The sequence below is a fragment of the Lepidochelys kempii genome, chromosome 4 (genome assembly GCF_965140285.1).
Source record: "Lepidochelys kempii isolate rLepKem1 chromosome 4, rLepKem1.hap1, whole genome shotgun sequence".
Taxonomy (NCBI): domain Eukaryota; kingdom Metazoa; phylum Chordata; order Testudines; family Cheloniidae; genus Lepidochelys; species Lepidochelys kempii.
In genome coordinates this window covers 117,702,982-117,729,505 of record NC_136383.1, presented here as the reverse complement: position 1 = coordinate 117,729,505, position 26,524 = coordinate 117,702,982, and the positions used below count along the sequence as shown (strand labels likewise).

The 26,524-nt window shown below is 40.5% G+C and overlaps 1 protein-coding gene across 9 annotated transcripts in view; it reads right to left on the bottom strand.

The window, feature by feature from the left end:
- TBC1D14 (TBC1 domain family member 14) overlaps positions 1-26,524 on the bottom strand; it is a 106,854-nt gene that overhangs the window by 40,898 nt on the left and 39,432 nt on the right. For 8 of the 9 annotated variants that reach the window (XR_012158733.2, XM_073342584.2, XM_073342582.2 and 5 more), the window contains 2 exons: positions 25,128-25,242; positions 6,915-7,033 (listed from right to left, as the gene is read on the bottom strand). Coding sequence is in view for 8 of the 9 variants with exons in the window: in XM_073342584.2 (XP_073198685.1) it covers positions 6,915-7,033; positions 25,128-25,242 (234 nt within the window). In the remaining variant the exon portion in view is untranslated. Of the gene's footprint in view, positions 1-6,914; positions 7,034-11,279; positions 11,669-25,127; positions 25,243-26,524 lie in introns of those variants that run through there. The other variant, XM_073342590.2, reaches the window with a different exon arrangement.

Genomic DNA, 26,524 nt, shown 5'->3' with positions numbered 1-26,524 from the left:
CTGGCCACTAGGTTGATTCAGACTCTGGACTAGTAACTATAAACATCGATTGGTGGGACTGTGTGAGCTTGAGACTCACCGAAAAGCATACGCTAACTGCTGTATTCTCAATAAATGCGGCATGTTGCCTTTTCCCCTATAAAGAGAGATCTCGTGTGCTTTGTATAAGCATAACACTATGCATGTCCAAAGAATGGAGTCTTGTCTCCTCCATGTTGTGGTGAAACTTAGCATAAAACCCCCTAGAAGGTGAACAGTCTGGATAAAGTGGAACTCAGAAGGCCACTTCAGGTATGAACTCTGGTATGTAGCTGCAAAGAAATCTTGTCCTTATATACAGTTTTTCCACAAGACAGGTCCACCACAAGGGCCCCCAAGCTCTCCAACTCTTCTAGCAAAGGCAACTGCTGTCAACAAGGCAACTTTCAAAGAAAGGTACAAGGGGGGAATAGAAGGCCAAAGGTTCGAAAGGTGGCCTCATGAGACCAGAGAAGACAAGGTTCAGACTCAGATTAGGACGGGTTTCACAGCTGGAGGGGGGAATGTCCTTATGACACCCTTCAGTAACTTGTATTGGTAGGATGATTAAAGCTTGTGTAGCCCTCCACCTGATTAGCAAGGAAGTAGAGTTATGGCAGGAAAATCATACACCAGTGGTTCTCACCACTGCACCAGGAAGGCATCGCCTCTGGAGCTGAGGCCTGGATGCCTGGGGAGTAGTAAACCAGACACTTTGTTATGCTGTGTTGAGAGATCCCAAAACATGATCACCCCCACACACCACCATTGTTGGAAGATGTGCTGTGCTATTGATGGGTGGCATTCCCATACCTGGTCCATGTGTAAATGCCTGATGAGGCTGTCTGCCAGGGAATTCATCACCTCTGGGATGTGTACTCCTGAGAGTATGATTCTGTGCCTGATGCACAAATTCCAGAGGTGGACTACTTTATTTTACTTTTTGGGGTGGGGGGAGGGGGAGAGGGAGAGAAGGGAGAAGAATCTTGCTCTTCCCTTCTTGTTTATATAAAATAGATGAGTGGTTGTCTAAATGTGTATGGACTGAATGATGTGTACAAAGCCTGCATGCCATTCCTAAACTGCTCAAAGCTTGAACAGGTTGATATGTAGTCTGGATTCCTGTGGGGAACAGGAGCCTTGGGCTGTCTGGTCATCGAGATGTACTCTGCATCCTAGCAAGGAGGTATCCATGATGAGTGTCTTTGTAAGTTCTGCAGAAAGAAAGAGGGCCCAACACATACTACATGGTGATTTTCCCATCAAATGAGCAACATCAGCTTGAGGAAGACACTTGGTCCACAGAGACCCTGTTTGGGACACAGGTTGTTGATAACCAGATTTGAAGACACTTTAGGTGCAGTCATGCAAATGGAGTGACACAGGTACACAGAGCCATGTGGCCTAGAAGGATGAGGCAGAATCGGGCTGAAGAAGTGAATGCTTAGGTGAAGCTGGTTGATGAAATCCCTCATGGTGAGGAATCAGTTGTGAGGTAAATAGGCCCTTCCTGTGACTGAATTCCACCCCAATTAATCTGTGGTTTGTGTGCGTGTCAACATGAACTCGTCTAATGAGTCCTAATAAACACAATAGTTGGGAGTGCAGTGATGGTTGTTGCTTGTACCTATTGGCATGACTGATCCATGAGCAGCCAATCACCCAGGAAATATCAGTCTTCCTTGTCTACAAAGATACATGGCCACCACTGCAAGAACTTTCATGAACACCCTTGGGGCCATCAAGAAGCTGAAGAGGAGCACCTTGCATTGAAAGTGCTCTTGGCCCACTGTGAAGAGCAGAAAACTTCTGAGAGCAGGGAGAATACCCAAATGAAAATACAGGTGAGTCGCATCATGCGCGCAACTTATGCAAATTCAACTATTCACGCTTGGCAAAAAAAAACAAACACCCCCCAAAAAACAAAAAAACCCAACAAGATACCTGTAAATAGTGCGGGCAATTCCACCCACCATTCCACTTAATGAGCGTATGCCCTGGAGTGAGTGTGAGATGGAAGATGCGAATCAGCTGTTCCCTCGGTCTCAGTTCCAGCATGCCCCTCATAGTGTGAGCATCTCGCAGCGCTGAGTTTGATTCTAGTGTTTAAAGATACATATTTTTCATACAACATGGCCCCAAATGCAAGCCAACTACTTCATCTGGTGCTCAACCGAAGAAACAGTGATCTGTTCCAACGTGGGAGGAAAAACCAGCTGTGTTGGACTTACTGAGAGACGGTATGTCGGTCTCCAACGTGGCGCGTAAACATAGCCGCAATGAATCTAGCATCCATACTATCAAGATTTGAGAGAGAGAAATTCGTCAAACAATGGCATCAAGTGCTCCAATAACTGCTAAGGTGACAAGCCAGGTGCGTGATAAGACTTTAGTGAAGACTGAAAAGGCGTTAAACTTATGGCTGGAAGACATGAACTGTAAACGTGTGCCTATCATTGGCAACACATTGCAAGAAAAGGCTCTTAGCCTCTACGTGCTGTTCAAACCTCCCGCCGAAGAGGGACAGCCTTCTGATGAGAAGGAATTCAAAGCCAGCCAAGGTTGGCTTAATGCTTTTAGGAACTGCTTCAACCTCAAAAACGTGCAGACTACTGGTGAAGCTGCATCTGCCAGTGAAGAGGCAGCAAAAGCCTGCCCCGAACAATTAAAGAAAATCATAGAAGAAAAGGGCTATTTTCTGGAACAAGTTTTTAATGCGACGAGACTGGGCTCTTCTGGAAAAAACGCCCAACCGCACTTACATTCCAGAATCAGAAAGACAAGCCCCTGGCTTCAAAGCAGCTAAAGACTGTGTGACTGTTGTTTTGTGGCCATGCGGCTGGGCTTGCTCTACAGGGCTGCAAATTCCCGTGCCCTAAAAGGCAAGAACAAAAATATCCTGCCTGTGTTCTAGCAATCAAATAAAAAGGCTTGGGTGATGGCAGCATTATTTCTGGATTGGTTCCACAAGTCAAGCGGTATCTCGAAGAGAAAGGACTTGACTTTAAAGTGTTGCTGATCATAGACAATGCTCCTGGCCACCCTGCGGCACTCCGGTTTGCGCATAATGACATTGAAGTAGTCTCTCTTGCCCCCAATACCACCTCCATCCTCTTGACCGAGGCGCGATTCGCTGTTTCAAGGCCACATACACGAGACTTACGTTCTCATGGATGCTGATCCCAATCTTAATGTGATGGAGCGTTGGAAGTCCTTCAACTTTGCCGATTTCATCACTTATATTAAATAGGCAATGGCGCCAATCAAGCCTGAAACAGCCAATGCATGTTGGCGAAACCTACGGAAAGAATGTGAATGATTTTAAGGGTTTCCCGACCATTGACAAAGAAGTGAAACGCATTGGTCAGGTGGCCAGGCAAGTGGGTGGTGATGGCTTCATCAACATCCTAGAGGAAGAAATTGAAGAATTAATTGAGGGTCATAGAGAAACATTGACTAACGAAGAGTTAGAGGAACTGATAAAATGGTCTACAGAGATGACGACGACAAACAGGAAGAGCCAGCAAGTTGGAATCTTCATAAATTTGTTGAAGTGTTCCAAGCAGCGAAACACTTGAATGATTTAATTTCTGAATATGATCCCTCTATGTAACGAAGCCTGAAAAGTCACATAGTATTACGGACTATTTGAGACCGTATCAAGAAATGTTTGAGCAGCTCAAGAGACAACAGCGACAGTTGTCTATCACCATGTTTTTCAAGGAAAAACACAATCAGCAGCAGATGAGCCTATGCAATCAACTTCTCGAGCTGAACCAGAGCCAACCACTTCGTCTGTGACTCGCTCTCCATCACCCAAGCTCTCCATCACCTGTCTCCTAGATCGACATCAAGCCCTGATGACCCCCCTATGATTACCCCCGTAATTAAAAATACAGTATTGTAAAATTATATTTTGCATATGTACTCTATTATATACTGTACATTACATTATATATTCTACTATACAGGATTGTATACACAAAACCATGTACAGTATACTGTACATTATGGGCAATTTAAGGGATTTTCCAGGGTAATTTTGACTATACGCGATTTTCGCCTTACGCACAGACTTCAGAACTTAACCCCCGCGTAAGATGCAACTCCACTGTATGCATCTTTCAAATCAAGGCCATAAACCAGTCACATGAATAGAGGGAGGGTATTAAAGGCCAATTTAAAGTTCCTTGAGAAAAAGTTCTTTCCTACATGAGGGAGTGGTACGGGCTCTTTTGTCCCCAATTGAAGGAGGAAGTCAACCTCCTGTTTGAGGATCCTCTTATGGGAGAGGTCCCTGAAGACAGAGGTCAGAGAATAGGGAGAATGGTAGCCATTTAATACAACATCCAGGACCCATTTGTTCATTGTAATAGTGCACCACATTGGAAGAAAATGGGCCATGTAGTCACCGCAGGGTGTGGTAGCAGGCATTGTGGAGTGTCGACCCTCAGCTGGGACATCAAAAATGACTTTTGAAGAGGTGGCAAAGTGCCTATCTCACTGCATCCTCTAATTTCATGGGGGGTTCATATGTCCTTTGTTGAAGCAAGGAAGGATGAAGGCAGTGATTGATGTTGAGATGGAAATGGCCTGAAATATTTGCTTCAGGGTGGCAAAGTATAAACATCCAGAGAGCAGTAGGTAGCTCAAGCGTCTTTGAGGGTATCCAGCAATTCGTTAGTTTTGTCACTAAAGCGCTTGCTATCCTCAAAGGAAAATTTCTCCATGGTGATTTGGATCCCTCTGGAGGGAGAACCTGAAGGCCTACAGGCACAAAGTCCATCTCATGACTACTGAGGTAGTCATTGGAGTGTGACACTGTCAAGGGATGCCTGGAGGAAAGATCCTGTAACTAGTTTTCCCTCATCCAGGATAACCAGAACCGAAGCCTGCAATCCTGAGAGTGTTTGTTCTCTAACACTGACAGCTTGTTGTAATTCAAAAAGTCACAACTGAACAACAAAACCATGGTAATTTGCCATTCAGAATGCTAAGCTAGCTGAAAAAACCATCTTCCTTCCAAAGAGGTCAAGTCCTTCGGCTGTAGTGTATTTGGGCTGGTGTAGTTGAGTTCTTTCTATAACCACTTGGGAATTGGAATTAAGGTCTTAAAACAGGAATTCCGCTCCCTTGGGAAGAATAAAGAGGCATTTCTCAGCCCTCTTTGGCATCTGGGCACAGGTGACAGCAATGTGCCAGTTCACTCTGGCAGGTTCCATGATGGCCTCATTAATTGGGGATGCCACTTCAGAAGGAACCATAGCCTAGAGGATGTCCAGGAGTGTGTGGGCTGCATCCTAGACCTCTTTCAGTGGAATCTGGAGAGAGTCTAATTCTCCCAAGAAGGGCCTGGTACTGTTTAAAATTATCTGGGGGTGAGGGAAAGGCTGATAATACTGCCTCACTGGGACAGGATGAAGAGAGTGACACTGGTGGCTCTGGTAGCACCAGCAGTTCTGGCCAATCCTCCATCCACTGCTCCTGTGGGGACTGCAGTTCTCCATCTGGTGGTAATCACTGCTGGGTGTGGAAAATAGGGTCCTCCTATTCAGGTGCCCAGAAATATGGAGCGAGGGGCCCAAAAAGGATGATGGGCTGGGCTGTCAGGGTATGGAGGCAGACCCCACAATGGGTATCATTGGTCCCTGGGCCATACTTGCTGATGGTGAGAATGCAACGGCCAGAAGAGTGGATCTGGAAGCCCTGTCTAGGTTGATAGCTCTCTATCAGGAATCTGGAGGGATGAGTATCAGTTTGTTTTCATCCAATGAACAGTCCTGCCCCAACACTATATAGGAGTGGCCACTTTAACAACATGTAACTTACTTTACAATTGAACACATATACCTAGCACTTAATACAAGACTTGACCACCGTTCTGTATGTGCAAGCAAAATACTACGTGCTTTAGCACAACCACAGCTAGACAGCTTTATAAGCTAAGTAACTAACATGATATATTAGTAGACAATTTGATATGAGCTATTTTCACTGTCATTAAACAGTGGAAATGCACTTGTGAAAAATATTTAATGTATTATTCTACATCAGGTTTGGTTTTCATATGCTCTTATCTTTAAACTGCACACACAGCTACTTTAAATAGACTATTTAAAATTCAGCCTGCCACGGTGATTTAGTTTTCTTTTATCTGTTTCTGCATGCAGTAAAGCCAGACGTTCAGCATAAATTCTCCAAAAAAGCATATGTAGAAATAAGAGAAACCACAATACAGTTTTTTCCAAGAAGTCTGATATGGGTTTGGTTGTATAAGAATACTTGTGTAAAATAAGAGAAGGATAAGCCAACGTATCAAGGGCCTGACATCCTTCATACTGGTTTCAGAGTAACAGCCGTGTTAGTCTGTATTCGCAAAAAGAAAAGGAGTACTTGTGGCACCTTAGAGACTAACCAATTTATTTGAGCATAAGCTTTCGTGAGCTACAGCTCACACACTGAACCCACCACAGAGCACTCTCCGGTACGCTGCTTCATTATTTGAGGATTGGACATCTTCTGTGCCAGGTACCCTTGCTACCCTCAGATTTTTCAGCAAGTGCTTTGTTAATTTTTTGTTCTTGGGTTACCTTAAAGATAAACTACTTAGCCATTCATGTTTGTAAGCAAATTGAAAAAAATTACTGCCACTGCCACCAGTGTCAGACAGTAATTCATTCATTTTCTTTTATACAAAAAAGGTTGAAACTTACAATAAAGTAGATTTTATTAATTTCCCTTAGAAATATGCCACTCATTTATACAGTAGTTTGGAAGATTGTTTTTTTTTAAAGCTGATCTGCTTAAACAATTTATAGTCATAAAATATGCAGAGTGACAAAGGTTTTGCCATCCTAAGTTTAAGAGGCTCTACTATGGTACTATGCCAAACTTACGCTGGCCTGTCTTCTAGAATAAGCGCTGTGGTGGAGAGGGGTTCAAAGTCAAGATTTTTCCTCACATTCTGTTTAGGAGAGAGTGGCTTGTGAGCTCGTCCAGTTTTTTCTTCATATTCCTGCACAAAAAGAATATAATTGGTTACACTGATGGAGAATATCAAAGCCATGCACTGTATCGCAACAGCTACAGAAACATGCAAGATGAGAACACTTTCAGGAAAACTTATGAAACCTTTCTGTACAATTTATAATCAAACTCCAATTATTTAAAAAAATGTCTTGAATCAAAGCCAATAGTAATCCCCCAAAGTGAAGACAACAACACTTGAAATTGTATTGAGTAATGGTCTAATTCCCTTCATTTTTAAAAAATTAGTCTAAATTTACTTCCGCAAGTAATATTTTAAAAACTCAAGCTGAAGATACTGTATGAGCCGTTGCTAAGAGTGATACTTGAATATGCTAAAATAATTTATGCTCATCTTTAAGATTTGACCTATCAATGAAGTGCAGAAAAATAACTATTTCATGACTGCAGACTTCCAGACCAAAATTCTTTAAAGCAATAAACACTTCGTCTTTATATCTTGCTATAAACTATTTCTCCTACTCAAACCATTTGTAAATATAGCCAAGCGGAATGAAGAAAAAAATATGTTAATTGTGGTTAAACAGAAAACCTATTTGTTGCTTATTTCATCTTGAAATTGTTTCTATTAGACCAAAGGTTCTAAACTTTAAGACCCAGCATAGTACCATGTCTAAAACTCAAATTACCTTAATATTTTTTTTAAATGTAATTTTAATGGATCCTTATTCTGATAAACCAACCCATGTACCACCCTACTATGGCATGTGAACCAGTGAGTTAGGCATATCACCCATGATGGTAGTCTACAAATAAAGCTAATTTTAAAGTGTTCGTATTTGGTCAAGTAGTACTATGAGAAAAAAAAAGTAAAAATGACAAATACTTAATGTGTTAAATTCTTACAATGTAGTCTGCCACCTCACAAATTCAACACTATCTGCAAAATCTGAGTGCTATAAGCAAGTAATTTGCGGGTGCTTCCATGAACAGGGTTTCATCCATGAGACTTCTACATTCTCATTGATGCAAACTTCTTGCAAAGAATACTGAAAGGCTGATTTATTTATTTTAAAACCACCATGTAAACTATATAGAAAACCACTAAGAAAATATTTTAAAAAAGGTCCTGGTACAACTGAAGTAGGCTAGGTCATTCAGGATTTCCAAAGTAGGTTCCTAATTTACTGAAAGGCATGAAAAAGTACTACTTTTTAAAAAATTATTATTTTTAAATGCAGCATCTTTGCTCTCACTGCTGAAACAGATGCATAATAATGTGACAATGTGTCTTAGCTCCATCTACACACTACAGACCACATTAATAGAAAACTGCTACATTTCTGCTAATGGTCTGCCATAAGACAGCTGCAACACACCAGAAACCAACATTTTTAACACTCTGCCTCGGTCTCAGCTGTGTGTATAACCATTCATATTTGCACCAAGAGGGAAGGCCAAAGGTGTTCTCTCAAACTCCCATCCCTTATTCCTTCATGCTTCTGCCATGCTGAATCAGAAAAAAAGTTATATAATTATTACATGTGATCTGGACCTGGTATCTGAGATTTTTAAGTAATATGAGAAGTGGTAGGGAGAAAAGAAGCACTTGGAAACTGCCCATAGAGAAGACAGGACACTGCAGGACAGTGGAGCTGTTAGGCCAAAGTTGGAGAAATCCCCAGTTTTCCTGATTTAGGAACACAAATTGCCATACTAGGTTAGACCAACAGCCTGAGATTACCAATACCATATGCTTCAGAGGAGGACGCAAGATACTCTGCAATAAGCAGTTATTTATTAACCTGTGTATAGGGAAACTTTATTCCTAATTCCCTTCTCAAAGGTGGTTTCTTCCCCCAAAGCCTGAGGGTTTCCATCAACTGCAGTGGATACAGAGGTATTTGTAACTCTCTTGCCAAACAAGTTTCATGTTTCCACAGCTGTATGAATGAAAGGAAGCACATTATGATCCATCTGGAAAATCATGGTGCTATCTGAGGTCAATTTCTAATATGTTAAATACCACTGTTGTATTAGTTTGACTTCTAAGGAGTAGCAGCCACCAGACTGATTTAAACTATCACAAACAGTATTTATGTATTGGCTATTTAAGGGAGCAAGTTTGTACAGACTAAGCTCTTCTTTATGAAAAACTATATCCAGAGAGTAGAGAAGAGGTACAAAGAAACGAGCCACAGGTCGAGACACTAACAGATTACATACTTGGAAACCCAAAAGATAAAATAAAGTTACTATTCTTAAAATTTTAAGAAAACCTGGAAAATACTGACTGTAATGGAGATAGAAATGCATTAAAAGGCACAATGCCAAAACATGTCCTCAATTACACCATCATAAATCTGGAGTACATTAGTTTTATTCTGTTGAATGAAGCTGTGTAACAACCAAACGCCACTCCCTCTCCCAATTTCTCTATCAATTACAAGCCTGCATTTTATTCTTATATGACAAAATTAGTTGTTTTTGAAAATGAACATTAACATATATTACTGCTTCCAATGGTCAACTGATCCTTGATCCTAAATTTACAACATTTTAATTGTTTGGATTATTACTAATAGAAAGCACATTAAATTAAGTTAAGAAGAAATTGAAGATGATGTATGGAACTCCTATATTGCTCTTCCTAAAGCATACACAGAAGACAGACTAAAAAAACATCAACACATAAATTTAAAAAGGAATGAGAATTAAGTGCCCTGCTTTATGGAATTTGTGAAAAGATATGTTTTAGAAAGGGTTTGCATTCATTTGAAGAGGGACTGAAAAACAGCTGCTTCTGGGAGGTTTAATGGACTTTACATAGTGTTCTGGGGTGGGGATTTTGTTTTCTGTATAGAAGAACCAATTCTGAAAATACTTCATTCACACAAGACCCAATTTTTTTCCAGCCCAACATCTCTTTCCACTACACACACACACACACAGTTACTATATAAATATTATATTGAAATACAAACAAGTTTTATTTTAGAGGCTACTTTGTTGTGGCTATTTAAGATGCTGGCTCATTAAGAGATTCTATTATTCCACCCCCTCTAAAGCCCAAATCATCCTCTGTATTTTAGCAAATGTCTTTGGATGTTTTACTGAACACTAAAGCGTAAAAGAGACCAGTGAGCTTGTATCATCATCAGCCTGCTCCTAAAATGGGAGTGGCACGTTTTATAAGACAAGCTGTATGAATTGTCAGTAGTATTTTTACCCTTTCAAGCAATATCCAAAAAAGGAGTAAAAATGACAAGACAGTCAATATTCACAACTCATTTCAAAATTTGTTATATTAAAAAAATCAGAAGACAACATCTGTTAAATAATCCTCATGTTAATGAACAGAGGATGCAGTCTCTGGCATAGCAGACTCTGAAGATACAGCTATGAAGTAGATTCTGAACTCTACACAAACTCACACTAAGAATATTTGTTGATTGAGAGTGTAGCAAGATCTGTACATGCTGACATTCTGTCACTAGCAAATACCTCTTGAACTGCTGAACAGCTCTTAAAATAGTTAATTACTCTTACTCGTTTATAAATATATACAGGTTAAGGGGTATTAAACCAATATCGTAATAGATATACACGTGCAATTAATATCGGAAGAAAACCATTTGAGACTTAACTCTCCACATCGACTTTTAAGGTATGTGCTGTGACAGCAGGTCTACTTTAAAATTTTAAGTAAGATGACAAAAATAGTTAAACAACAACATGCACACATTTTGCTTGCTTTACACCTCATTACCAATAAAGATTTTGAAGCATGATATATAAGGGGTCTGGAAATTATTTTTATTGTGTGTTTATTTTGAAAGCTACTGAGTTAAAGACTAAATCTATCAAACATCTGTTTTGATCTTGCTAAAGGTGCAAAACAGACGGATTATTTTTCATTTAGCAGTGGTATGTTCTCCTTAATCAGCACCTTCATGAAGATATAGTACTTCAATGTATTTCCTGGCTAAACAGCCTTGCTCTGCACAAAGAGAAAATATTCTCCTTTTGAGAGTTGATTTTACATTTTTTTTAAAAAAGGATTTTAATACCTACAGAAGATTATCTTAAGGTGGTTTACATTTTTAACTATGCATTTGAAAGCTAGTCTCTAGCCTATTATGTTTTTACTAGCAATCAGCATAGTAACAGCTTACCATTCTCTGTGGTGGTGCTGCAAATAATGTGCTATTTTGTAATATACTGCCTAAGATGTTGCATAAATTCCGAGCATCATGTCTGATACATTCACTCACCATGAAAGCCGCAGTTCTTCAGAGACAGTTACACTGGAACCCCATTTCACTTTACATCATTTAAGGCCTTGCTGATTCGATAATATAAAATTAAAGACCTTCATTGTCTTGATTCCACAGAAAAACCAGTGAACATGCATGCATCAAGGAGATCAGATACCATTAAAATTAAAAAGGCTATCATATGTTCCTCCCTCTTGCTTTCTTTCTCTTCCACAATCAAAGCTGTCTGCAGTTGAATGCTCCAACACGGAGGAAGCAAGCTGCAGCAGTCATATTAATCATCTGCAGATGTAACACATCCAATCAGTTCTCTCCTTTTCCTCCTGTTATGCCTTAATTTACAAAATGCGCACAGAAAGAGAGGACAAGAGCAGATCTTCATTCTGCAAGCAGCAGCTCATTACATCAATGCACTGAGGCTGATAGTACAATCTCTAACTGAACAAGAAAGCAGAAAATATTTGAGTTAAGAAAAAATTTAACCAAATGTTGCTGCATTTGGTAATGAATGGCAAATTCAGTATATTTTTAGAAAGCAAAAAGGACAATGTTCGAATTCATTCAGCACTTTTCTATCCTGTACCTCAAATCTCTTAATAAATGTACCCCTAAAGCTACTGTGCAATTACTGAATTGCAGCTATTGCTAGGGTGTAATTGGGCTTCCATTAAATGCTAGCAATACCCAACACAATGCTTTTCATCTTTCAGATTTTTGTTATTGTTTATTCTCTAGAGAGTGAATGTAGCAGAAACTATTCATCAGAATTTGTTTCACAGACATCCTAGGCTAGAACTGAATCCAGGCTCAAGATATAAATGGAAACTAGTTTTTAAAAATGAACTCCAAATAACCAAGAAATGGAACGCTTCTCCCAACAATCCCCCATTCCATTAATTGGGGATTAAAATTATAAGAGCAATCACACTGAAGTCAGGAAATTTAGCTTCATGGTTTCCATAACAAGTGTAACTTGGTCAACTTGTCCCTAAATATATGTACTACTTTCCATTCCAGGCCTTTGCATGCAAAGAAAAAAGATAAGGTAAATAAAGTAATACATTTTATTGGACCAACTTCTGTTGGTGGAAGGGACAAGCTTTCGAGCTACACAGAGCTCTTCCTCAGTTTTGGAGAAGGTGACCAGAATGTCAGAGCACCGTGTAGCTCAAAAGCTTGTACCTTCTACCATCAGAAGTTGGTCCTCACCTACCTTGTGTGTCTCAGACTCATATCCTGGGACAAACATGGCTACAACACCGCAACCAACTGTATTAAAAGGTGGTCTATTAAAAAAAAAAAAAGTCATGCCTTTTTATTTCTTCACCTGGTATAAATGCAGCATGAAACATTACTGGATTTTTCTGCCTTTTTTTTAAAGTTTGAAAGTGTTGGGAACATCACATCTTGTCCTCTGTTTTTACTTGATGTCTACTTGGAAGACCAAAGAATTGGGAGCTCTCAGTCTAAGTTCCCCCTAAGCTGCGCGGCTGCACAGCAGCCTATTAAATGCCACACAAATACTCAGGGCTGCCACTAGGAGAGTTGCCTTTGCCCCAGACCCGGACCTGCAGCAGTGGGGAGAGGTGCCCCAGCCGGGGAAGAAGCACCCCTCCCCCAGCGCCGGCCCACACCTGACGCGGTTGGGGAGAGGCGCCTATCCCGTGGCCCCAGCCCTGGAGCTGCCGCTGTGGGGAAAGACATTCCCTCGCAGCCCAGGTTCTGCTGCGGGGAGAAAGACCTGGGCAGAGTCCTCCTCCCCGCCCTAGCCCTGGGGCATCCTGCACCCCAAACCCATCATCCCCAGCCCCACCCCAGAGCCCACAGCCTCAGCCAGAGCCCTCAGCCCCCACACCCCAACCCTCTGTCCCAGCCCTGAGCCCCTCATCCCTGACCCCACCCAGAGCCCTCACCCTCCCACACTCCCAACCCCTCGGCCGCGCCAACACCACATGAATTTTGTTATGTGCACCAATATGGAGGTGATGTGTCACACATTACCTCCATATTGAGGCACATAACTAAATTCATTCCATATATCAGTGGGAAAAGTTAGTGGGAACAGTGCTCTCAGCCCATAATCAAAAGGAAAAGGAGCTTTGAAGCTTCAAAACATATTTTTTTTAAATTGTCTGTATACTATTTAAAGAAAAGGTTTAAAGAAATATAAAACAGTTTCAAACAATCTAGTAATTCCTTCTCCTCTTAAACTTCCCTTCCTTGGTGTCATTATCCTACTAGACCCCCAGGAAAAACAGGTAGATAGAACAGGACTGATTAGAAGGCAGTAGAGGACACCTAATGACAGGAAAACTACTCTACTCTGGACAGAGTGCTTTGTCTAAACTGGAAAAATAAATGTTTCAAAATGTGTTAGCTAACAAGGGTTAATTAACATGTCTTTAAACACAGTTTACCACAGAATAGACAGTGTGAAGGCAGATTAGGGTTTTGTGGGGCCCTGAGCCACCCCTTCTGCCTGCAGTCTCCCCCCTGACCACACCCACACCCCTCCTGCACTCCTGCCAGGGAAATGGGGTTGGGGCATGGGGGCTTCCCCTGTTCCCCGACAGGAGCACCGGGCAGGCGGAAGCCCCAGTGCCCCTACCCCATGCCCCGGCAGGAGGCCGGGTGGGTTGAGCAGGTCGGGGCATGCCCATTTTTCTGGGACCTTCCACTTGGCCCAGTGGCTAATCCGCCACTGCACCGGTGAGATTTAAAAATGTATTAGCTGGTCTTAGTTTGATAGATGATTAAATCATCAATGTCATCATAACTATGTTTAGAATCTATGTACATAGATTGGTCCCATCACCATAATATCTGAGTGTCAAGTGGTCACCGTCTTGGAGAATAAATCTTTCTTGTGAAACTCATGCACAATAAATGGATACATTTTAAACAATGATTCGGAAATGCTAATTAGGTATTCAAGAAAATACCTGAAGCAACAGAGCATTTGAAATAGATCAGCTTTCAATGTGCGATACCTGGATATCCAGAGTCTCAAACTTTACATCAGGTATGAAAGGCATAAGTGTACAGGACCAAACTGAAAGCTAAAATCATGATGAGAAAAGCATGTGGGCAATAGTCTTCCTGTGGTAAACCTTTGTGGTTTCATCTACTGAGAGCAGACTATCATGCAGCTCTTTTTGAGGTTGAAATATACAGGAGTTGTCAACTCAACAGAACCGTCATCAACCAAGAAACTCTGTCATCAATACACCTTTTAAAGAGTCCATTTGGCAGAGATGGAAACCTGATGAAATCAAAAAGGTACTGCTATGGAGTCAAAAATAAGTGACGTGTTGGCTGAAACACTTATCTACACATTTATAAGGGGCAGCTGGTAACACTACTTTTAGATTGCTTAGCACTATACAACATTGAGGTTGCCCATCCAAATACATAACAATATAGTCTTTAATTACACAATCCCATGCTATTTTTTCCACAATATACCTTCCACATTCAGAATACAGGATGGATGCACAAGGAAGCAGAATTAAGGTTACAGAGGCAACTGTAAACTTGGCATTTCCTAAATTTTGAATGTTTGACTTTACAATCATATCATCATCTCACTGTGCACCCCATTTAATCTCAGTGCATCCATCTGATGTCTCTTGTCTTATACTTAAGTTTGTAAGCTGTTTGGGGCAGGAAACAGCCTTTTTGTTCTATATTTGTACAGCACCTAGCACAATGGAGTCCTGGTCATTGACTAGGGCTCCTTGGCACTATGGTAATACAAAAAACTACATTACAAGAAAGTTAATAGTTATTTGTATGTCATAAGGATAGAGTGATCAGAAAGAACAACATTTCAAGTGTCTACTATAAAACAGTGGACCAAAAAAGAACAAACAGAAAGCACATAGGTCATCTATTCAAGAAGACTGTTTAAAGTCTGACCTTTCAATTTTGTTTTGTTTTGAAACAAGATGTACAGGAGCAAAACCAAAAGCTATTCTCAGAACTGCAAATAACGCTGATATTATTGAAAAACTAGTTAGGATGAAGTCTATTACTCTTCACAGATTCTGCTTATAAACAAGACCACTGTTACGGCTAATTAACTGAAGAGCTAATAGAAGTTATTGAAAATGATAAAAGGAAAACAATAGGATGCAAACTATTTAAGTTGATAAGGAACACTAACTAGCATGAAGTGGCCAGCTAATCAACAAACCAAACCAAAGAGCAACAACGCTCAACACTACACAAAGCATCAACCATCATGGCAGGATTAATGAGAGTATACTTAGAACAACAAGAACTATTTCCTAGACTAAATAAAATTCAAGGCTGATAACTAGAGCTCTCTGGAAGATTATATTTCCATTTCCCGGCATGTTTTTGTCTTGCACTGGAACGAAAACAAAAACTTTCAAAAATGGTTTCAGAAAACAACTGTGGCTTCTAACATGTATTTCCCAAACTGAATGATGACTCTCTGGGAAAGGCACGTAAAGAATTGGAGGCAACTGAAGCAGACTTATCAAATGACCTTCTAGAAGAACTTGTGGCAGTAAAATGTATTTTCAACACTGATTAAGTAAAAACTACACAGAAGATTCTGAACTTTATCTCAAAGAACAAACTTCACTTAGTATTTCCCAACACTTAAATAGTATATCATGCTTCACAGATTCTAAGGCCAAAAGGGACCACTGATCATCTCCTCTTACCTCCTGTTATACCTGGGTGGATTCTGCGCCAAAAGATTAAAAATTCTGCAAATTTTATTTGTCAAAATAATGCAATATAAATCACACCAGTTTCAATTTAAGTGTTACCAAAAACCTGCAAGAATCTTCTGCACTAGATAAGTTCCACCCTGGGTAATTATGTGCACCTGAGTGGTTGAAGACACTTGCCAGTATTTCTACTCTCTTTCTATGAAACCCCCTATTGTCATGCTCTTGCTCAAAATCCAGAAAGAAAACGGATGTGCATGCTGGGGAGATAATTTACACTGAATGTAAGGGACCCAAATCTCTGCATATTCAAGAGGTGTTTGTTCACTCCATATTATAATAATATGGTACCACAAACACTACACTTACAGCCATATGCTGAGCTCCCAACTCATTCACAAGGCCTTCTAAAAAGTTTTCCTTTAGACCAACTTCCACTCTTGGTTTCAACCCTAAACTGATTTATGGCAGAAGGATTAAGGAAGATACTTAAAAAAAATCCTTTTGTTTATTTAGGGGGGAGTTACAGAAGAATTATAAGAAGGCATTTATATTACCTCTCAGGGCATGGCTAAAATCTGTCTTCTCTCAATATACACCACTCTCCTCTGAGTAATAACTTATTGCCTAGGACCTTGGCTAGTTACAGCTGAGGCTCTGCAGCCCAAGAATACAAAACAAACCAGCTGATTCATACGATCACACCCTTACAACATATCACTTCCTGATAAAGAAATGGCTTTAAGAATGTACAAGATTATGCAGATACAATTAACACAGGACCACTTCAAATGGGTTTATGAACAGACCCTAAAAAAGAGCTCTCTGTGTAAGCTCAAAAGCTTGTCTCCTTCACCAACAGAAGTTGGTCCAATAAAAGGCATCACTTCGCTCACCTTGTCTTTATGAGCACAAGACACATACAATTCTGTTCTCTCCCACCCTACAGAGTTTATATTCAGGGAGTTCTTGGGTGAAATCCTGGCCCCATTAATTTTAATAAAAAGAAAAGGAGTACTTGTGGCACCTTAGAGACTAACCAATTTATTTGAGCATAAGCTTTCGTGAGCTACAGCTCACTTCATTGGATGCATACTGTGGAAAGTGTAGAAGATCTTTCTATACACATAAAGCATGAAACAATACCCCCTCCCACCCCACTCTCCTGCTGGTAATAGCTTATCTAAAGTGATCACTCTCCTTACAATGTGTATGATCATCAAGTCGGGCCATTTCCAGCACAAATCCAGGTTTTCTCACCCCGCCCCCCCCCCCCACACACAAACCCACTCTCCTGTGTGTGTGTGGGGGGGGGGGGGTGAGAAAACCTGGATTTGTGCTGGAAATGGCCCGACTTGATGATCATACACATTGTAAGGAGAGTGATCACTTTAGATAAGCTATTACCAGCAGGAGAGTGGGGTGGGAGGGGGTATTGTTTCATGCTTTATGTGTATAGAAAGATCTTCTACACTTTCCACAGTATGCATCCAATGAAGTGAGCTGTAGCTCACGAAAGCTTATGCTCAAATAAATTGGTTAGTCTCTAAGGTGCCACAAGTACTCCTTTTCTTTTTGCGAATACAGACTAACATGGCTGTTACTCTGAAACCTGTCATTAATTTTAATGGGAGTTTTGCAATTCTCTTCATTGGAACCAGGATTTTACCCATGGTCATTAAATGACTGTCCACTCACTCAGTTAAGTAATTTGGCTATTTCACAACTTTTGACACGTAGGTAACCGACAACTTGTTTAGCTGGTTTTGATCTAACAGGCCTTTTGAAGGTAATTAGTATTAAAAACTGATCAAACAGGTCTGTGTTTTACATGCACTGACAGCTCGTCTACACAAAATTACACCAGTTTTATTCAACTGTTTATCTAATTTCATTTTTAAACCAGCGCAAAATCCCTGTGTGAACACCCAGCTATAGTGGGTATATATGTTTATCAGCTAATGAGCGGGCTCTATCAGATGTCAAATTCATGAATTGTAATTGGTTTTTCATGCTGACTGATTAGGATAATAATACAAAACAAAAAATAAAATCAGAAGGGAGAGAGGTGGGAACCCTAAGAAAGCTCTCTCAATTTCACAGTTTAAAGATTTGTTTCCCACACCCTACCCCCCTTACCCCTCCCCCAAAAACCCCCCTCAGTTTTATACTGAAACATCTCCTAAAATTATACTGTCACAGTTGAGCGAAACAGCACCTGTATTTCCCGTCCATGGGCACTCACTTTTAGGCTCCTGGCTCCACAGCCACCACCTCTGTTGGGTGGAGACCCACATTTCTCCCCCTCCTAACTGGAGTTTTTACAGGCTGCAAAGTTCACCACCTATACTAAGAGTTCCCCAGCAAGACAGACTGCCCAAACAGGCCTCTCTGCACTCTGCTTTCTCCTCATAGGCTATGAACAGTTCTAATTGCCCACAGTTATGAGTTACCACACAGCTCTTTCTAAAAGATTTATTCTTAAGGTGAAAGCATTACAGAGAAAACATCAGTCTTATGGGGCCTCAGCAGGTCCAAGGATTGGGGCCCCCACTGGATAGAAGGCCCTGTTTGTGTGATCAGAAAGAAGGCTCAGTCAGTTTAAAGTCAGACTATTTATCCAAAAGTCATCTTTGTCTGTTGACTCTGGAGAATACAGTTTGAACTAGTCTATATGACTCTTTTCTCTGCAGATGTTACAGCCTAAGTGAATTTGCCTAATCACCCCCTACTGTTCTTACTTCCATGAGGAGGTGACTATGCTCCCCAGGGACTATATACTATCCTTGGTCCACAGTGATATATAAGTTTGCCATATCAGCCACATAATTCTTGCACATTTCTTTCAGTCCCAAATGAGTGATGGAAGGAAAAAAATACTAAGTACTTAATAAATTAGGGTAACTGAAAACTCTAAAGATTTTTTAAAGTTCTGGTTGCCCCCTTCAAAACTGAACTGGTCTAGCAAATTCTAATAGTTACATCTAGTTGGGGGTGGGGGTGGGAAGAGAACAACTTTGTCTTGTACCCATGTGGTAGAAGAACCAGAAGAGTGAATCATGAATAAGCCAGTGACTTCACCCTTTGAGTCTAGTCAAAATACATGACTAGTCACAGGGCTCCACTTAGCTGTCCTGGTACAGTATTCCCAGAAAAGATTGCTGTCTGGGCCAAAGCAAGAGCAGTGACTTGAGCAAATGTTTGATGTATCAGCCATTTTGACCTGCTCACAATGCTGAAGAGAATCCTGGCAGGAAAATCCAATCAGATTGGATTTCCCAATATCTAGTAGGTGTGGAGATAGGGAATAATAAGATGTGCAGTACTCTAATATCAGGCTGTCCTGTTGGGCTTTTATAAATACAAGGAAAGTTCTAAAATCTAAACAATTTACTCATTGACATGACAGTTTGTGGAAGGAAGAAAGAATCAGCATTGAGTAAAATTGAGGAGAACTGGATAGCTTAGGGGATGGGTAATGGGATACAGAACATGTCTTCTGTAGGATGCCAGGTAGAATTAATTCAGGCAACTCATGTCAGGATTTATTGACAGGACTGATGCTCAGGAGCCTGTATGAAGTAAGTTTGTGGACTCAGTCCCACTCCAAGCAGGAAAGTAGGTGTTCCGCATCATTAAAGCAATCACCAGAACTGGCAGATTTTGGGGATTACTGATGCAGATAGTTAATGTTTCCCTACAAGCAAGCAAGATGCAAGCCAACTTTAAAACAGGCAGTGGAAAGGCCCCTGCTCAAAAAGCCATCTCCTTTTTAATTATCTCATCAATATCCAACCAGTCTCTAGCTTTTTCAACAGTGGAAAGCTAAGAGGTGGTAGTGCCAGAGCAGTAACATATGCATTTTGACCTCATTCACCTGCAAGTGTGGCTTTAAACATGGATTTGTAACAGAAATTTCCATAAGTCACGGGTAATTACTTTCTCCTCATAACTAGGGTAATGTGTCCTTCTGATTGTTAGCTCTATCAGGGGCTTGAGATTCCATAAACTGAGAGGTTTTAGCAGGACTGTGTGTAAGAGGATAGGAAGGCCCTTCAATGGTCTTATTCCTTTCACTCACATTATAAAAGGTAACAAGTTCTTTGCCTGCTCTCCTGTGGGATTCTAAAGGGATCTCTCATCACCACTCCCATTCAATGTGTAAAGGGGAGGAGATAGCATCCTTCTGGTCTGCAATGTCACCAGTTGATGGGTGACATTCAAAGGCACATCCCCCTTTAGTTGCTGTGCTCTCAGTACCTGGAAGACATGGTGCCAATTAGGAGAAAGCTAACTTGATTCAACCTCAAGCTGGAACTAATGCCATAAAATGGAGAACAACCTGAACAGCTGGCAATGGAAGTTTTATTTAACCTTTGCCGATATAGTCACTGGACTATTAGATCTACTGCTGATTCTAGATGCCAAGATTATAGCTATGGCATGCAGAGCCTTTTACTCTTCTCCTACCCTTTCTATAATCTTATGGTGGAAAAAGCAATCAGTTATGTGCACTAGTGTTTGTGGGCTTTGTACAAATAATGAATCTAGAGACGGATATTAGGGTATGCAGCCTTAAGTGGTCTGGGATACATGTATCTCAGAGATGGCTTCCCTGCCTATGGTGCACCTGCTGGGCTGTTTTTGTCATGTGCTCTGGAGGTTAAACACTATAGGATTCTTGTCTTGTGCTCCCAATGAAACATCAATGGTCTCAAGCTTGATCCCTCAAGTAGTCTCCCAGAACTAGGGTTTGGAGAGCTTCAGGTTGGAATGCAATACCAGGCTATTTGGTCAGACTTCAGAACTTACCTTTTACTGGTATATTACTAGTAGTAAGGTACAGGAATTCCAGAATTACAATTTTTGCAGTGGCAAAGAGTCCTGTGGCACCTTATAGACTAACAGACGTATTTGGAGCATAAGCTTTCGTGTGAGAATACCCACTTCGTCGGATGCAAGTCTCAATTCGTTGGATAGTCACAATTAGAAATTTAAGTAAATAACTCTTGACCCCTCAAGTAGAAACATGCCACATATTATGCTCTAATGTTACAGGCCTAGACTTGAAGTTCTCTGTTTCTGGGCCTGATCTGCACCCAGATTTTGCACAGACATTCTTGGAAAAGAACCTTATGTAACAACTTCTTTATTCAAGACCGTAAAAGGTAAGTTTAATTCTTTCCTTTCCTCTGAAACAATGGAACACAGACATTTTTCATGAACAGACAGCATTCAAAAAACATGACCATCACTTCTAATTTGAGAGAGACAAGGTGGGTGAAGAAATGTTCTTTTATTTGGCCAACTTCTGTTGGTGAGAGACACAAACTTTCAAGCTTACACAGAGCTCTTCTTCAGGTCCAGTAAAAGATATTACCTCACCCAACATGTCTCTCTAATACCCTGGGATCAATAGAGCTACACCAATACTGCATATTTCGAATTTTAGGAATGTTTAATAGCACAAACTATTAATAAAGTTGCCTGGCACTTCCCATTGTAATACCCTGCTTTCTGTTGTTTATAACTCTTCCAAACTTTAACCAATTGGGCTGAAATTTTCCATTTCAGGTACTGCCTTAGGCTAAACATTTTTGGAAAGTTTCATGCAAAATAGTTCAGCTGTTTCTGAGAGCAAGGTAATGAGAAGTACATTGTTTTGCAATGTCAAATTATATATATATATATATATATAAATGCTGGTGAGCCTGTTTCTCCAGAGCGCTCTCTGATCCCACTGCTGATGCCCAAGCAGCATGAAGGAGGAAGTCGCAATACAAGGGGGGAAAAAAAGAGCCAGACTGGGGGAAAGCGAAAGGAGTAGATTAACCAAGCTCCTATCCCAGACTGGGACAGAAGGGGGTGGGAAAGAGAAACTGATTAGAACTGGAGGGAGGGATCCAACCCTGCTGATGTAGGTGTCAATGACAAATTTCTGTTTTTCAGTTTTCTTTTTATAAAAACCTAAAAAGCTGCACACAAACTACATTAAAAATAGTATGTAATCATGTAATTAAGGACTATGATAATATATACATGCAGAAAAATGGGTGAATTAAGTGAACAATGGTAACTTTTGAGTGCTTGATTTTGCAAGCTTAATAAAGTTCTAAGGTAGTTTTTTTGAGTAGAATAAAAAAGTTTACAACTGATAAAATATATTAAAGACTGAATGAGATACTACATTAGCAGCATTCACGAAGCTCTTACTGTATTCACTGAAACATCTATCCTAGTAAACAATTATTCTAGATTACATCTTCATAGGACAGACTTAGGGTATGTCTACACTTGCAGAGTTTTTGTGCTATAAGTTTCACAGGTGAAAAGGAACTGGTGAAAGAAAAGTGAGCATGCAAACCAGTGCTTAATTCCTCAGACGTCAGAGTGTTTACACTACCAGCACTTCCATCACAGAGGAGAGCAGCGCTGTAGGTCATCTATCCCACAGTGCAGCTCTCTCAATAGGTCTTGTGGGAAGGGGGGGTTGAGCAGAAGGCATCCTGGGTCCCTGCTCAGTGCCTTGTGATGCACTGCTTCATGTCCCAGAAGCCCCATTACTTCCTTGTTTCTTTTGTGGCATTTAAAAAAAACAAAACAAACCCTGATGTCTGGCTGCTTTCCCTGCCACATCTCCAAGCAAAGGGAAAGGGAGTTTCCAACTTCCCGGCGCTTATAGTGGGAGGGGCGGGCGGACGTCTGTTTACCTGGCATCAGAGCAGTGGAGATGCTGGCCAGAGTGGTCACTTTTGGAACTGTGGGATATCCTCCAGAGGCCAAAAGTTGTTTGCATAGGTAGAATGGGTCTTCACTTTTACAACAATGCAAAAAGAACAAGGGAAAGAAGTGTATGCCTCTCGTGAAGACAGTTTTCTTTTTGCAGTGAAACGTCTGAGTTTCACCGCAAAAAGTCATTAACCAGTGTAGACGCTCCCATGATTTTAGTGCAAAAAAGGGACATTTTGCGCTTTAAATGGCAAGTGTAAACATAGCCTTACATCACAACATACAAATGACTGAAATTAAAATCATTCATTCCTCTCTACCAGCAGAGCAGCTATGCTATTTCTCATGGTCCCAACTTCTCTCTCTCTAGGAAGTGCGGTGGCTGAGTGGCTAAGGAGCTTGACTACAATCCTGAAGATCGAGACTTGCTCAATCTCATACTGAAAGGCTACTTCTTGTTCACCCAGCTGTAAAACGGGTACCTGATTCATTGGATTAGGGCAGTCAAAGGCTGCCTTAGGTCAGACCTGATGCTCTCCACTTTACTCCCTTCTGTACCATTTGGCTATGAAACTGATGTGCCTTAGCCACCTCAGCCCGATGAGCCATTGACTCAGGGGAACTTTGACACAGCCTTTCCACAGTTTGAACAGAGTCAGCTACTCTTCTGCTCTTTCAAGTATGAACTATGGTATCTAAAGTTTCAGAATTTCCACATTTTGAAAATTAGTTTCAGGAAAGAAGCAAATGAAACTTATTAACAGATAACTTTCTGAAAACATTTCTATTTGTACTTGAGAGCAATTAGGGAAGACTGTTTAAACACTTACGGTTCAGCCAGAAACTCAACTGGATAGTGTGGGCGAGTGTGATTAAAGCCTTTTGAGAAAGATACTGCATATCTTCCTAAATGACCATCTACCCTTTTCTAAGGAATCCCACTATAAGATTTAACAACTGTAGTATTCTAGGAATACTGAATAGCTAAGGGTACCGGTAAGTTCAGTTCTTATTGAAGAGACAAAGTACAGAACAGCAAACAAACTGACATCACAGGGAACAGTCACATTCTGCCATAGGGCCTAATAAAACTCCAGAAGTCAATGGTGGTAAGTAAGTGTTTGCACCAAGAGTTAGACGCACAGATGGCCATTTGAAAAGCATCACTTCAGTAATTTTAGAAGTTTCCAGGGAAAGGAATACTTCAGGGCAGAACTTGAAAATCCTCTTACCAAATATAAAAGTGTCAAGCTCTTTCCAGTAAGTGGGGTAGAAGAATTTAAGCAAATTTCTGAATAATTTAACACTGCATTAAGAGTCAAATTTCTAGCTATTCTAGTTGCAAAGATGTTGTTTCACATGACAACCAAGGGCTTGTATACACAAAAAAGTTGTTAAGCTCTAATTATACCAGCATAGTGAAAGCACTACAAAGCCCCGTTAGCATGGGCGCATTTACACTAATGTAAGTGCACTTACACCAATATATCTTATTCCCATACAAAGAGACCAATAAAATATCCCAGCATAAGGCATTTTTATATTGCTATAACTGCATCCACACTCGGGGTTATACTGATATATCAGTTAAAAAAAGGTGTCATACGCCTGACTGTTACCAGTACAAAAAACTGTGTACCAAATAAGTACCACTCAGTGATATTCTTTCCCATCCCCCAGCTCCTTCATGTTGTAACTACAGTTACACAGTTTAATCTATCCAGAACCTTTCAGGCAGCCCTTTTCAGGTTTGGCTGTTAAATTCTTGTCATAATCCTGCAGGATGAACACATCTACATTTGAGATTAAAAAGTCTAGCACAGACAAACCCTTTAAAGTTAATTATATTGAGTTAGCTAATTTCATCTATGACACCTTTAAATCAAATGCACACTTTAAAACACTAGCATTGGTAATCCACCTCCCCAAGAGGCGGTAGCTAGGACAATGGGAGAATTCTCCCTTCAACCTAGCATTATCTACACTGGGGGTGAGGTTGGTTTAACTGCGTCACTTGTGGACGTGGATTTTTCACGCCTTGAGTGACAGTTATACCAATTTAATTTCCTAGGGTAGACCAGGTCCTAGTTTAGGCAAGTGTCCAACCCTTCCAGCAGGATAATAAAGATGTTAAATTGTATTGAGACAAAGTGCTAAACTTATTACTATTTTTAAAAATGGCATTCAGACTAGCTAACTGGACTTTTTAAAAAATATAATTAAAAGTAAGGACATTATGGGGGTGAGAGGTTGTTTGTCCCAGCCCACCACCCAAAATTTCATTTGCAATTTTGTTTGAAGGGCTAAATATGCTTCAGAGACATGGACATAAATCATACAACTTAACCAGACTAAATGTGCAACAGTAATCCTAAATCAAAGAAAACCGCAAAAATAAAGGATAAGCAAATACCTTCTGTATTCTCTTTGGATCTTTCTGTGAATTCTCTCTCAGAGGTACTTTTCCAAATAACTTCCAGCCCAAATCATTTTGTTTCTCCAGTCTTGTGTTTCTAGTAAACAAATTCCTATAGAAAAAAAGATTCATAAGGATTCAAAGGAATTTAACGTTAACCAGGAAGGTAGTTAATTTGCACATTTTTAAAATTCAAACGGTACGTACTGCACTGTCCTGTGTAGTACCAGTTGTACCTTCAGAGGGTAAGTGACTTCAAGGCAGGGATTCCCTTCTTTGTGTAGCACCCCATACAAGCTATCTCCAACTTTATGTCTTACCTACTAGAAATTCTTACCTAATCAAGTTCCTAAAAATATCTTCCATTATTGACAAAATAATGTATACACCAGGGGTAGGCAACCTATGGCATGCGTGCCAAAGGCAGCAGGCAAGCTGATTTTCAGTGGCACTCACACTGCCTAGGTCCTGGCCACGAGTCCGGGGGGGGGGAGGCTCTGTATTTTAAATTTAAATTTTAAATGAAGCTTCTTAAACATTTTAAAAACCTTTTTTACTTTATGTACAACAATAGTTCAGTTGTATATTATAGACTTACAGAAACAGACCATCTAAAAACGTTAAAATGTATGACTGGCACGTGAGACCTTAAATTAGAGTGAATAAATGAAGATTCGGCACACTACTTCTGAAAGGCTGCCGACCCCCGGTATACACAGTGTCCGCATGAGACTATTTCTCTCTCAGATATCCCACTGTTGCAGCTCGAAAGGGCCTAGTGATAGCAGAAGTGCTAGTATACACAAGTTTCAAGGAAGAATGACAGGCTTTCCAGTAACATGTCATTTAACCCTGCTTACAGCAAGTTTACACAAAACGTCAGCAGCTACCAGGACACTGGGCACCACTGGGACTGCACTGACAGCAGTAAGCATGGGAAAGTCTAGGGAAACTGTACTTGTATATATAAGGCCTTCAATATGGAAGTGACATTATCAAGACTTATTATAGACAATATCTGAAATGCCCTCCTTTGGTTTCATCTACAAGTGTTGGTTGAAATTTTCCCACCTGTTGCCATCACAAGTTCAGGTCACCTGGTGGTAACGAACAATGAGAGTGTTAGTTTAGAAAAGATACCACTGGCCATCAGCCTTTGTATGCAGTTTTGTATAGACCTTCTCTGAGCAGGATTAGATGATCCTGTGTTTACAGTATCAGCTGCTCCCTTCTTTCACTCATGCTCCCAACATTGTTACCATTGGTGGAGCTAATTGGTGGTAGCAACAAGTGGCACTTGAAGCAAAAATATCCTAGTACAGTGACAACAGTAGTCTTAAAGGAAATCTGATAAACAGCTCATGCATTTGGCTAAGAGGACATGAAAACAGAGT